At 54.6% G+C, this 13,406-nt stretch overlaps 1 protein-coding gene across 1 annotated transcript in view; it reads right to left on the reverse strand.

The window, feature by feature from the left end:
- LOC146802033 (uncharacterized) overlaps window positions 1-13,406 on the reverse strand; it is a 104,268-nt gene that overhangs the window by 53,508 nt on the left and 37,354 nt on the right. Inside the window, exon 2 of the mRNA XM_085621592.1 lies at window positions 3,019-3,131. Coding sequence (XP_085477718.1) covers window positions 3,019-3,131 — 113 coding nt within the window. The remainder of the gene's footprint in view (window positions 1-3,018; window positions 3,132-13,406) is intronic.

Raw genomic sequence — 13,406 nt, forward strand, 5'->3', positions numbered from 1 at the left:
CGGATGCCTTGCATTAACACATGGGGGTGACGGCACGTTCTTGCACATGAAAGCAGCTAATGAACAGCCAACACTGTGAAAGAGTGGCAGCACACACCACCACAGCAGCAGCGCAGACACAGACACTACACCCAATGGGTGCCTGGAGATCAGAAACAAACTCACATCAACAATCCAAGGGCCATTCAAAGATCTGCTAACAGTGTGTGCCCAGGAAGATGGGCTGAGGTGACAGAGGGTGATACACAGAGGGAGGGAGAGGGGGACAGAGAGGGAGGGAGACACAGGGAGACGGACAGAGGGAGGAGGCTGACACACAGAGGGAGGGAGAGGGGGACAGAGAGGGAGCGAGAAAGGGACACACAGGGAGAGCAAATCAGCCTTGTGGGGTGTGGGAATGTCTGCTCGTCAGCAGGTGGACTGCGTGCATGTAGACAAGGGTGGCCAGTGCCAGAACCCCCCCTCTTCTCCATGGCAAAACACAGGGCCATGTCACAACCTGTGCACGAGCACAACGACAGCTACCTGCATTATCTAAGTGTGTGGAACCACTCCATGTGCCCACGTACAGTGCAACACGGAAGGCGCCAATGCATGGCTCGCCACACCTGCCCACTCCACTGCTGACTGCAGTCACAATTGACGCAGCAAGTAAGACTGTGCCACACATAGGTAAAGTCGCAAAAGCTGTGGCCAAGGGACATACCCATGCACAAGTGCACTGTGAGTGGAATGCAAGACATATCCAAATTCCCAGAGGAAATGTGCCAACTTAGAAACCAATGAAACATGGATGTTGCATGGAACAAAATTAACATTGTCTCTCTCACACACAGGTCAACGTCGTGGATCACCCCCCAACACTGGGGGGGAAGACTCACAGGACCCGGCTCGGCGGGATGACGGAGCCACCGGCAGCGACGACTCTCACCACTCTGTGGACGAACCCGACCCCGACTAACCTGGCCCCTCTGGTGTCCAACGACCTGCAGCACCTGCGTCAGGTACAACTGGGCCAACCACCACCCCCACTCCTGCCACATCCCAGGAGACACCCAGGATCCCTGCCCCACCACCACAATGCAGCCAGGCTGGCCAGGAGGGACACGGTGTACCGGGCACCCAGGAGGAGGCAGGCGACAATGCCAATGCCACCCCTCAGGGGTCCCGGAGACCCGATGTGCCCACAAGGGCAGGCCAGGTGCAAGTGGGCAGGGGTGGTGGGAGTGGAGGACGGCGGAGGCGCGAGCCTGACCAGTTGGCTGGGGAACCGGTATATTCCCATGTCAGAAACATCCTGGACACATACCGGCAGGACACCACGGGCATGGCCCAGGTTGTGTCCACCCTCAACGAGATGAAGGGGACCCTCGATGAGATCAAGACCCAGCAGGCCCAGCAACATGCGGAGCAACATGCCTGTCTACTGTGACACCAAGGGCGGATGGAGGACAGACAGGCTGAGCTTGTGACGGTGTTCACGGGAATTCACAGTACACTCCGTCGGATAGCCGACAACATGGGCAACCCTCCCTGTGCCATCAGGCGTAGAACATCACCACCCACAGGGAGGGATCAGGAGGAGGAGGAAGAGACATCTGATGGAGCATCCCAAACATCGTCACGGCCTGCTTCTGAGGGTACCCGCAGGAGGGCGGGTCGTCCACGGAAAAGACCGTGAGGGTCGGCGCAACAGCACCATCTCCCAGGACACCTGGCCTGGCACCTGGCCCACCGGAGCAACAGCAGCGCAGCAGCAAAAGATATTCTCTGCCACATGGACTTGCTGGTCACTGTCTGACCAATGTTGACAAAGACTGTGGCATGGACACTGAGGATTTCAAATGGCAAGGACACCAACTCCCCTAGTGAACTTTGGATTCCACACACCCGGAAAGCCCCTCATGTCATACCCCCCCCCCCCCCGGTACCCCAACCAAAATAAAAAGTTACACCATAAAGAGAAGATGCCTACCTTTTGCATTATTACCTTACATGTATCTTGTGAAGTCTAACCATGCCTGAGTTCTCATTTGACTTCAACCATCCACACCCTGGGGCCTGAGTCTGGCACAGGACACACATGGGTCACATTGTATTAGGCAAGGCAGACATGGAGCACCATACACACCCGTGATGGGCCCAACCAGCTGAGGGGGTGGCCGCACAACCTTGCCGACAGACATATTCAGTACAGCGACAGCCATGCGCAGAGGTCAGGGATCATGTGGAGTGTCCTGGGGGGCACCCAGGTATGTGTGGACAGGTGGCAGAACCATGTCCTGCAAGCTTGAGTCAGGTGGATGCAGAGAATGGTGGCCTGGCCAACGTTGGAAGCATGGGGATGGCACATGTCACAATACCCACACAGTCATGGACATCATGCACAATACACAGTCTAATCCCACCCAAACAGCTTGCATCTTGCCACTCTACACATAGACACATAGCCACTATCACAGAAAACCATGCCAGACATGCTGGATGCACCGTGGCAACACACCAGCATTGACTGAGAAGAGGCACCTTGGAGGCATAGGGACACCTTTATTAGTCATGTATTCGGGATTGCAGAGGCAACTCGGAGTACACATGAACGGGTCATGTGGAGTAACATGTGGGTCCAACACTGGAACCCCCCTTCTGCAGCACAAATGCGTGATAGCCATGGAACTGGCACACAAGTGTCGGCTAACAGCTAAACACCCCCTGCTGCTCACGGAGAGACTGCCATACACCATTGATCCGCTGATGTGGAAGTCCCACACCATGTCAAGCCAATGCAAACCGTATGTGTCCGAGGGCAGTGTAACACACATTGATGCCATCATCACATTCCACAATCCCATCACTGATGACTGTCAACAAGTCTGACCATCTATTCAGGTGTACCCAGCTGCATGTCATGTGTACCATGGTGATGCGACATGTCTGCAGAGGAACCAAACATCGACAGGGGCAGTGTGCATACATCGTAAACAACTGCCACACCCAATACACTCCTGATGCATCCCTTACCCTAAGGAGACTTCCAAACTTGTCCGTGCGTGTAACGCTGAGTCAGCACACGATGACGTGTCCATGAGGAATAGCAGTGCCACAACAATGCAACCAGAAGACGGCATGCGTACCTGGGGAAGAGAGACACACAAGAAGTCAGCCACAAAAAGCACAGCCACTTGCATGTGCATGTACTCGACACATGTAAGGATGACAACATGCTAGGTCACAATTATGACTGGGTAAATACACATCACTGGCACCATCACTCCAGTGACACATCCACACACACCTCTGACTCACGTGCCATACATGCAGATGGACACACACATCGCAACGCACCCACGGAGTGCTGCCGTATGTGTACCCATAGTGATAGTGAGCGTACGCACGCGTGTACGGTCCGTATCACTATGGGAACGCATACGCGAGAACACCCATAGTGATAGTGAGCGTACAGGCGTGTGTACGGTCCGTACCTCTATGAGTACGCATACGCGAGAACACCCATAGTGAAAGTGAGCGTACAGCCCTGTGTACGGTCCGTACCACTATGAGTACGCATACGCGAGAACACCCATAGTGAAAGTGAGCGTACAGGCGTGTGTACGGTCCGTACCACTATGAGTACGCATACGCGAGAACACCCATAGTGAAAGTGAGCGTACAGGCCTGTGTACGGTCCGTACCACTATGAGTACGCATACGCGAGAACACCCAAAGTGAAAGTGAGCGTACAGTCGTGTGTACGGTCCGTACCACTATGAGTACGCATACGCGAGAACACCCATAGTGATACGGACCGTACACGCGTGCGTACGCTCACTTTCACTATGGGTGTTCTCGCGTATGCGTACTCATAGTGGTACGGACCGTACACACGCCTGTACGCTCACTATCACTATGGGTGTTCTCGCGTATGTGTACCCATAATGATACGGACCGTACACACGCCTGTACGCTCACTATCACTATGGGTGTTCTCGCGTATGTGTACCCATAGTGATACGGACCGTACACGCGTGCGTACGCTCACTTTCACTATGGGTACGCATACGCAAGCACACCCATAGTGATACGGACCGTACACACGCCTGTACGGGCCGTTGCTATGCATTTGTGGTGCCCTAGGGCCCCGGGACGCACAGTACCTGTGTGTGAAACTCCAAATTACATAGGGGACACATGAGGGACAAGTAGAAAGACCTACATGCATGCTGGTTGTCATGGAGACCAAGTTTAAAGTTTGAATTTTTTTAAGCAGGTGCACAGCAGTAGTCAGTTTGAATGAATCTACTTTGTTGCAATGTGGTTCTGGAGTTGACATCATGCTCAAGAAAAAAACACAATAAGAACCCACTGACTGTGCTAGGTTTGAAGGGATTGGAGGAAACATAGGATGCAAATGTGAGTGACCAATCACTCTGTACTCCTGTGCATGAAACAGGCCAGCAAGGCAGATATAAGGCAGCCAGGTCCCATGAGGGAGCACTTGCCTGCACATCTTTGTATTCGACGACCCAGCTGCTGCTACTGATTCCCTGGAACCATGTCAAGGTCTGTGGAGAGGTCACAGCCTTTCACCCTGGAGGAGAACCTGGCTTTGCTGGATGTGATCCTCCCACAGTACCCCCTGCTGTATGGCCGACCAGGGTATCAGGTGAGTGCAGAGTCTACTAGCACAGACTGTGTCCCTTGTTTGTGACTGTGACTTCTGGCATTGTGTCCAGGTGTGGCACACATGCTATGTACTGTAGGGGGGATCCCAGGGGGGGGAATGCCTGATGTCTCCCAGCCAGTGCATGCTGTGGTGCATGTCTGCCGTCCTCACTTGCATTGTGTTTACTGTGACAATCACTTCATGGTGCATGCCACATTCTGCCTGTCTTGTCCTCCTGGGAATGTGGCCTCTACAGTCCTCATGTGATTATGTGGTCAGCCCAGTGTGACAAGTGACTGTACCCACAGATGTGTGTTAGTTCTGTGTACCTGTGCTGAGAGTGTCCACATGATGTGTTCGTACCCTGGACATCGGTGTGTGTGTAAGTCCCCTGTCATGTGGGTGGGTGCATATGTGGAGTGTGGCACCCGGGCTGCATGAGGGATGGATATACCCTGCCCATGTGATGTGAGCAGGGAGCAGTGCTGTGTGTCTGATGTGCAGGGCCAGCCCCACACCTGTGAGCCCCCCCCGTCTAGTGGCACATGTGCAGAGTGAGGTTTGTCGCTGCATTTGGCAATGGCAGGTGAATGTCCTGTGCCTGTGTGTGTCTGTGTACTCTGCTGCGGTAGCGTCAGTGGCCTGTGGCATGTGACTGCTTAGAGGTGCTGCACATTATCCTGGTGTAGCTTGTGATGCACAGTGTGAGCCTGGATCATTGCTTGTGTAGTTGCCCTCATTCCACTTGTGTACTTTCAATGGCACGTACTGCTTTTGCCCTTCCCCAGAGGATCATGTCCCTATGACAATGGTGCAAGGCGTTGGATGCATACTATGCCTTGTTGTAAACAGCAAATTTGTTCTAATATGTCTCTCTGTGACATGTGCCTGGTGTATTGATGTAGTGTCACTTGTTCATCCTCACAGGTAGGCGCCTCTGCCAAGAAGCAGATATGGCTGACCGCCGTCAGTGCCGTGAGGAGTGCGGATGGTCGCAAGCGGCGCCTGGCCCAGGTGAGGAAACGCTGGCAGGATATCCGGTGCTGGACGCGGAGGATCGCACGGGTCCTGCTGGGGGACTCACCTGAGACCCATAAGAACCGCGGGCGCCGCCGTCTGACCCACATCCACAAGCGTGTGCTGGCGGTGGTATTTCCAGACTTGGAGAGGCGCTTACAGGAGAAGCAGCAGCAGGAAGGGGGTAGGTACATGTGTGTTTGTTGTGTGTCACCAGCATTTGTAAGTGCACAGTTGCATGGATACACTGCCAGGGTTTAAAGGTGCTGTGCAGATCCTGTTACCCACAGTATAGCGGTGCTCTCCTGCCTCCCTTCTTCTCCTTGCAATGTGTTCCCTGGTCTGTGTGTAGTCACTCCTTCACAAGGTAATGTAGGCTGGCGCTTTCTCCACGTGAACTATGCTTGTAGCATCATGTGTGGGGGTGGTGTGTAACAGGTTTTGGGACCTTGCCTGTGCCCTGTCCAGTTCAGTACATCTGGGTTCCATGTCAGTTGGCACTGATGCTGAGTCCAGACATGGGAGTTAGTCTCTCAAGTGTCATGCCTTACAGCACGCATGTCCTATGTTGTGGCCTGTGACATGATGTGCATGAGTGTGCGATACGCATAGTGCAGGGATGGTGGCGTGTGTTGCAGTCATTCCCATTCAGGACCATGGAGTTGTGTGGCCACTACTGTCCCCTGGGGCATAGTTTCATAGGTGTGATTTGTGTCATCACAAAACGTGGACACTCTCAGTGTCTACAGCATAGGTTGTGCTCTGTGCCATTGTCCCCTGGCACCATGTATATTGACATAAAATGTAGTACAAGTGTCCACTGTACAGCCTGACCTGATTTTCCTTGTTCATACTCACGGTGGCCAGTGCCTGTGTGTCTTGTTACAATCATCTGATGATGGCCATTTGTACATGATTATTTGGACAGGCGCACCTTGGGTATTTGGCATCCAATCTTGCATTTATGCAGCCCCTGTGTATTTCACCCAGACAAAGAGATGTAAGTGCCACCTGTGTCTCAACAAATTGTCTCATGTAGGGGGTGGTTGGTGCGGGCCAAGCCTACATGTCAGAACCAGAATTCTCCTTGCTAGGTCTGGCCAGTGTGTGATGTTTGTCTGGACATACACTCAAGGTGCAGTGAGCCAGTCATGGTGGGCATGTTTTCAGTATTACCTATGCAGCATGTGCCTCAAATTCATGGATATGGTCCCTGCTCATCCCTATTTTCGGCAACGCTGTGTGGTGCAGATGCAGTGCTGGATTGTCCCCAGGGCCTGGCTCCTATGTCAAACTCCATTTCATGTCATTTGCCATTGTGTCATGCTCTCCATGGATTTTCAGTGGCATGGTGGGTCAACCAACTGTGTGTTGCATGCCCTACATCTGTACCTTGTTTTGTAGATGTTACTGATCTTTCTTTTCAGGCTATGCACTGTAACCTATGTAGATTGGACTCATGTGACATATGTATACAGGTGTGTGATTAATTGCTGTCTCTTCACCTTGCCCACAGCATCGTCGGGGGACACGGAGGGAGACATGAGCACAGACGGAGCGGAGGGACCGAGCACCAGTGCCAGTGTTGACATCGTGGCTGGCACATTGAGTGGTACTGAGGCGGAGGAGAGTGAGGCCGAGGACCTGTCCACTGGCACTACAGAATATGAAGCTGACGGGTCCGAGGATGATCTCTCCGAGTGGGCGGAGGCTGCACCAGCAGCTGACAGCGGCACAACATCTCACCCCGCCCCCTCCATTGCCATCAGCCGCCTCCCACTTGCTCGTGTCCCTTCCCAGCATGCCCGGTCACCACATGTCTCCTTCCTGCCAGGCACCGCACCCCCTGCCCCTGTCTCCACTGCTGCCGCCAATGCCGAGTCTGTGGACATCCAGCGACAGTTGCAGGTTGGTCAGGCTGCGATGCTTAATGTCCTCCATGGCCACAGCCAAGTGCTGAACAACATGGAGGCATACTTGGAGGGCATTTTTTCATCGCAGGCTGACCAACGCACCTTGCTGAGGTCCATTGACTCGAAACTGACTGCAGCAGTGGGTCTCCTGCAGCGCTTCGTCCAACCCCCTACCCCTGACCCATCCACACTTCCCACTCCCATGCCTGTCCCACGTACACCCAGACGTCAGCATGCACCCACCACAACAGACACAGGCACCACACCAGCAGGGAAGGTCATACGCACACCTCCTGGCACGCACACACAGGGTGAAGTAGGCACACCCACTGGGTCGGGGGGCAAACGTAAGTCACACAGCCAGAGTGGGAGTCAGCATTCCACCAAATCCACTCCCTCCAAATCCCCTCCCCTCAGCTCTCCTGGCCACATATCCGGCAAGGACTCCTTCATAGCCGCTCTGTCCCTGAGCCCCACTGTGACACCACCCCGCAAGCGGTCAAGGGAGTCCCCGGTCAGGGTGGTTGAGTCCCCCCCTGTCCACACCCTCCCCCAGTGGCGCTGCGACCCATCCCTCCGCCCCCCCCCTCCTTGGGGCCTGTGGTTCCTTCGGGTGCAGGGGAGTCTCTGGAGGACCTTGCTAAGGTGTGCAGCGACATCCTGGCCTCCGCCTTTGGCCCTGCCCCACCCCCTGTGGTGGAGTCCTCCATCCCTGCACGCACGACGCCTACCCTTCGCCCTCATGTCCCTGCGGTGCCTGATCCTTCCCCCCCACATGATGCCCTCCCCGCTGTGGAAGACGAAGGAGTCTGACTGTGCAGGCAAGATAGGGGACACGCGTCCCACTGTGTCCCCCATCCAGCTGTGACTCATGGACTGCCCTATGGGCTTTGTAAATATTGAACTTTATCCACACACACTTTATTTGGAAATGCTGAATAAAGCCTTTTTTTCATTAGAACACTACTGTTTTTGTGGTATTGCTGTTGGTGGGGCTGCTACATGATTTTGGGTGGTGATCATGTGTTGGGTGTGTGGGAAATGTAGTAGTGTGCTGGTCATAGGGGGTACCCTGGTATCTGTGTGCCATCACAAGGTGTTAGCTAGGTTTCTCTGTTCATGTAAGCAGTTACTGCATGGTGAAATTGTCCCAAGGTGTGTTCCTTCCTCTGTGTACCCTGACATCTTCCCTGCAGGGTGTTCCCAATATTTAGCGCTGAGCTGTGTCTACATTAGCTGGGTGTGTGACGGACCCCTTAAACTTTGGCCATGCATGCAGAGCGATGTCTCCACGTGCATCATTCGTGGCATCCTTGGTGATCACTGTACTTGGGTATGTAGTCTGTTGACATGACTTCATGTAGACATGTTCCCTTTTAGGCTGTATGCATGTGTGTACTCCCAGCCTCGCACACATGTGTTACATGTACTGCAGGGTCTTTGTGCACCTGACTGACAATTGTGGCAATTGGATCTGTGGGTACTCCACCCTATTTTTTTCCATGGGCACTGCTGGGAGGACTCTGCACACACCCCTCCTGTCTCTGGGCACTGCTGGGAGGACTCTGCACCCACCCCTCCTGTCTCTGGGCACTGCTGGGAGGACTCTGCACCCACCCCTCCTGTGACTGGGCACTGCTGGGAGTGATAGGCACCCACCCCTCCTATGTCTGGGCACTGCTGGGAGGACTCTGCACCCACCCCTCCTGTCTCTGGGCACTGCTGAGAGTGATAGGCACCCACCCCTCCTGTCTCTGGGCACTGCTGGGAGGACTCTGCACCCACCCCTCCTGTGACTGGGCACTGCTGGGAGTGATAGGCACCCACCCCTCCTATGTCTGGGCACTGCTGGGGGACTCTGCACCCACCCCTCCTGTCTCTGGGCACTGCTGGGAGTGATAGGCACCCACCCCTCCTGTGTCTGGGCACTGCTGGGAGGACTCTGCACCCACCCCTCCTGTCTCTGGGCACTGCTGGGAGGACCTCTCAAGCAAAAGGAGGGAAAGAAGGGCTTTAGATAATAATGGACAATCTTATTATCATCACAGGTCCAGCATACATGCCCGTCAATAATGGAAACAAAAGGGTATGCAGTTCCTAAAGTACACGCAAGGTGTGTTAAATTCACTACGAGGTACCAAGGTGGGGGTGAGGAAAATAATGTGAAGGACAGGAGTCAGGTTTACTCCTTTTTTTTGGAAAAGAAGATCCTCACACACCCAACAAGCGGGTGTCTTGCTTCATCACCGGGTCTTTGCTCCTTATCGGGCCGGCAGGTGCAATGCCCGATCAGGCACCCAATGGGGCCTTCCTATCGGAGATCTTTATTTCCAACGCCGGTGAATACGGTGTGTGTGGGGGGAAGATATTAATCACAGCAGTGAGTGTAGGTGCAAGTGAGGTGAGGTATAGTGTGTTAAAACAGGGGTAGGTGATCCACTAAACAATTTTAATAAAGCATGGTCACCATCCTGATTAAAACAAAAAATAATCCGCACATGTCTCACCTTAAGTTATGTGAGTGAATGTGCTAGAGGGATCAATTGGTCAACATGTTTCTTGCCTTAGATTATATTAAATGGCAATTCTTCAGGACCGGGGAAGTGTACGGCTACCTACACTTTTTTGGTGGTGCCCACAACCTCTAAGAGGCAACAGTGGTGGACACACGTACAGCACCCTAAAAATGTGTGGTACCGGGAATAAATGAGCACACCTGCGGAAAAGACTGCTGGGAGGACTCTGCACCCACCCCTCCTGTGTCTGGGCACTGCTGGGAGGACTCTGCACCCACCCCTCCTGTGTCTGGGCACTGCTGGGAGGACTCTGCACACACCCCTCCTGTGACTGGGCACTTCTGGGAGTGTTAGGCACCCACCCCCTCCTGTGTCTGGGCACTGCTGGGAGGACTCTGCACACACCCCTCCTGTGTCTGCGGACTGCTGGGAGGACACTGCACCCACCCCTCCTGTGTCTGGGCACTGCTGGGAGTGATAGGCACACACCCCTCCTGTGTCTGGGCACTGCTGGGAGTGATAGGCACACACCCCTCCTGTGTCTGGGCACTGCTGGGAGGACTCTGCACACAACCCTCCTGTCTCTGGGCACTGCTGGAAGGACTCTGCACCCACCCCTCCTGTCTCTGGGCACTGCTGGGAGGACTCTGCACACACCCCTCCTGTCTCTGGATATGTACGCTTAGAACATACACGGGTGTGGGTTCGCTCCATGCATACGAGGTATGGGTAGGGTTGTACATACACTGTTGGGGTGGGGGTACGCTCCATACATACGCGGGTGTGGGTACGGGCCGTACATACACGGTTGGGGTGGGGGTACGGTCCGTACATACACTGTTGGGGTGGGGGTACGCTCCATACGTACGCGGGTGAGGGTACGGGTCATACTTACACTGTTGGGGTGGGGGTACGCTCCATACGTACGCGGGTGAGGGTACGGGTCGTACTTACACTGTTGGGGTGGGGGTACACTCCATACGTACGCGGGTGAGGGTACGGGTCGTACTTACACTGTTGGGGTGGGGGTACGCTCCATATGTACGCGGGTGAGGGTACGGGTCGTACATACACGGTTGGGGTGGGGGTACGCTCCATGCACACGCAGGTGAGGGTACGGGTCGTACTTACACTGTTGGGGTGGGGGGTACGCTCCATACGTACGCGGGTGAGGGTACGGGTCGTACATACACGGTTGGGGTGGGGGTATGCTCCATGCATACGCGGGTGAGGGTATGGGTCGTACTTACACTGTTGGGGTGGGGGTATGCTCCATACGTACGCGGTTGAGGGTACGGGTCGTACATACACGGTTGGGGTGGGGGTACGCTCCATGCATACGCGGGTGAGGGTACGGGTCGTACTTACACTGTTGGGGTGGGGGGTACGCTCCATACGTACGCGGGTGAGGGTACGGGTCGTACTTACACTGTTGGGGTGGGGGGTACGCTCCATGCATACGCGGGTGAGGGTACGGGTCGTACTTACACTGTTGGGGTGGGGGGTACGCTCCATACGTACGCGGGTGAGGGTACGGGTCGTACATACACTGTTGGGGTGGGGGTACGCTCCATGCATACGCGGGTGAGGGTACGGGCCGTACTTACACTGTTGGGGTGGGGGTACGCTCCATACGTATGCGGGTGAGGGTACGGGTCGTACTTACACTGTTGGGGTGGGGGTACGCTCCATACGTACGCGGGTGAGGGTACGGGTCATACATACACGGTTGGGGTGGGGGTACGCTCCATGCATATGCGGGTGAGGGTACGGGTCGTACTTACACTGTTGGGGTGGGGGGTACGCTCCATACATACGCGGGTGAGGGTACGGGTCGTACATACACGGTTGGGGTGGGGGTACGCTCCATGCATACGCGGGTGAGGGTACGGGTCGTACTTACACTGTTGGGGTGGGGTGTACGCTCCATACGTACGCGGGTGAGGGTACGGGTCGTACATACACGGTTGGGGTGGGGGTACGGTCCGTACTTACACTGTTGGGGTGGGGGTACGCTCCATACGTATGCGGGTGAGGGTACGGGTCATACTTACACTGTTGGGGTGGGGGGTACGCTCCATGCATACAGGGGTGGGGGTACGGTCCGTACATATCCGTACCCACGCTATGGAATGCTTGTGCGGGCCGTACCCAGGCCTTTGCCATGTGGGTACAGCCGTCCCGCCATTGCTGGGGTGACGTAGGTGTGGGCGTGGTATGCATCGTACCCACGCTCTTAAGGCGTGGGTACGGGACATACCTGTATTGTTGTGTTGCCGGTTCGCGTCGTCAAGCACTACCGTTGTGGCGGACTCTGGCTTTGCTGGACACGCCCCCACCCCCTCGTAGTGACCAGGGCCTGGGGGTCAGGTATGTCCAGGGCATGTGTGCTGTGTGACTTTGGTGGGGTTTTGTGGCCTGCCCCTGCTCCTGCCCCCCCTTTCCCCCCTCCCTTTGTTGTTCTGACCTTCTGCGGCATCTGCGTCGTAACCTGTAGAGGAGGTCGACTGCTATGAGGGCCGGGATGACACGTAGGTTCGGGTCCATGTCTGTCCGTCGCGTGCAGGTACTCCTTGTTCGCGTCGTCCTGATTTCCCGGCAGTTTTTGGCTGCCGGAAAATATTGTCCGTGCGGGATGACGTCGGTGCGAATCGTAATTCCTAGTTCGTGAATGGCAGGCTGCGTGCGTCCCGACGTCACGTCGGCGCTTTCCCGGATCACATTTGTATGTTTATTTTCGTCGGTCGGGGTTTTGTACGATTCGTACGGAAATGGTGTTTCCGTGCGAATCGTAATTCCATGTTTGTATATTTTTGAGCCCGGGTACGCGTCGGACGGAGAATATGCTCCGTCCGACGGTTCGTACCCGGTTTTTACAGGATCGTGATCGGCACCAAAATGTCAGATGGAAATACAAATGGCAACAACCTCTAAAGGGCCTTCACAAACTCAAGGTGGCACACTCTAAAGAAATGTCACAGATATAACTTTACCACCCTCCCATATGTGGTCCCCCCCCAAAACTCTGAAGCACCTAGACGGATTTATGAGCCAGCAGATCCTAATCACCATAACCACAATATCCCTTTCTTGTGTGTGCCTATAATTTACAGCTGGCATGCAATTATAACAAAAGTCAGGCCTCATGGCTTTACATAGGGTGTCACCATGCCATCAACAGTAGAATATCAGCCTTTAAAGCACAACAAACATTCCAGAATCCTACCACCAACATGAACACATTTTAAATGCAATAGGTTTTGCCTATATGATTAATAATAAAAAAAATGGGATGTAAGT

This window comes from Triturus cristatus, chromosome 8, assembly GCF_964204655.1.
Source record: "Triturus cristatus chromosome 8, aTriCri1.1, whole genome shotgun sequence".
NCBI classification, from domain to species: domain Eukaryota; kingdom Metazoa; phylum Chordata; class Amphibia; order Caudata; family Salamandridae; genus Triturus; species Triturus cristatus.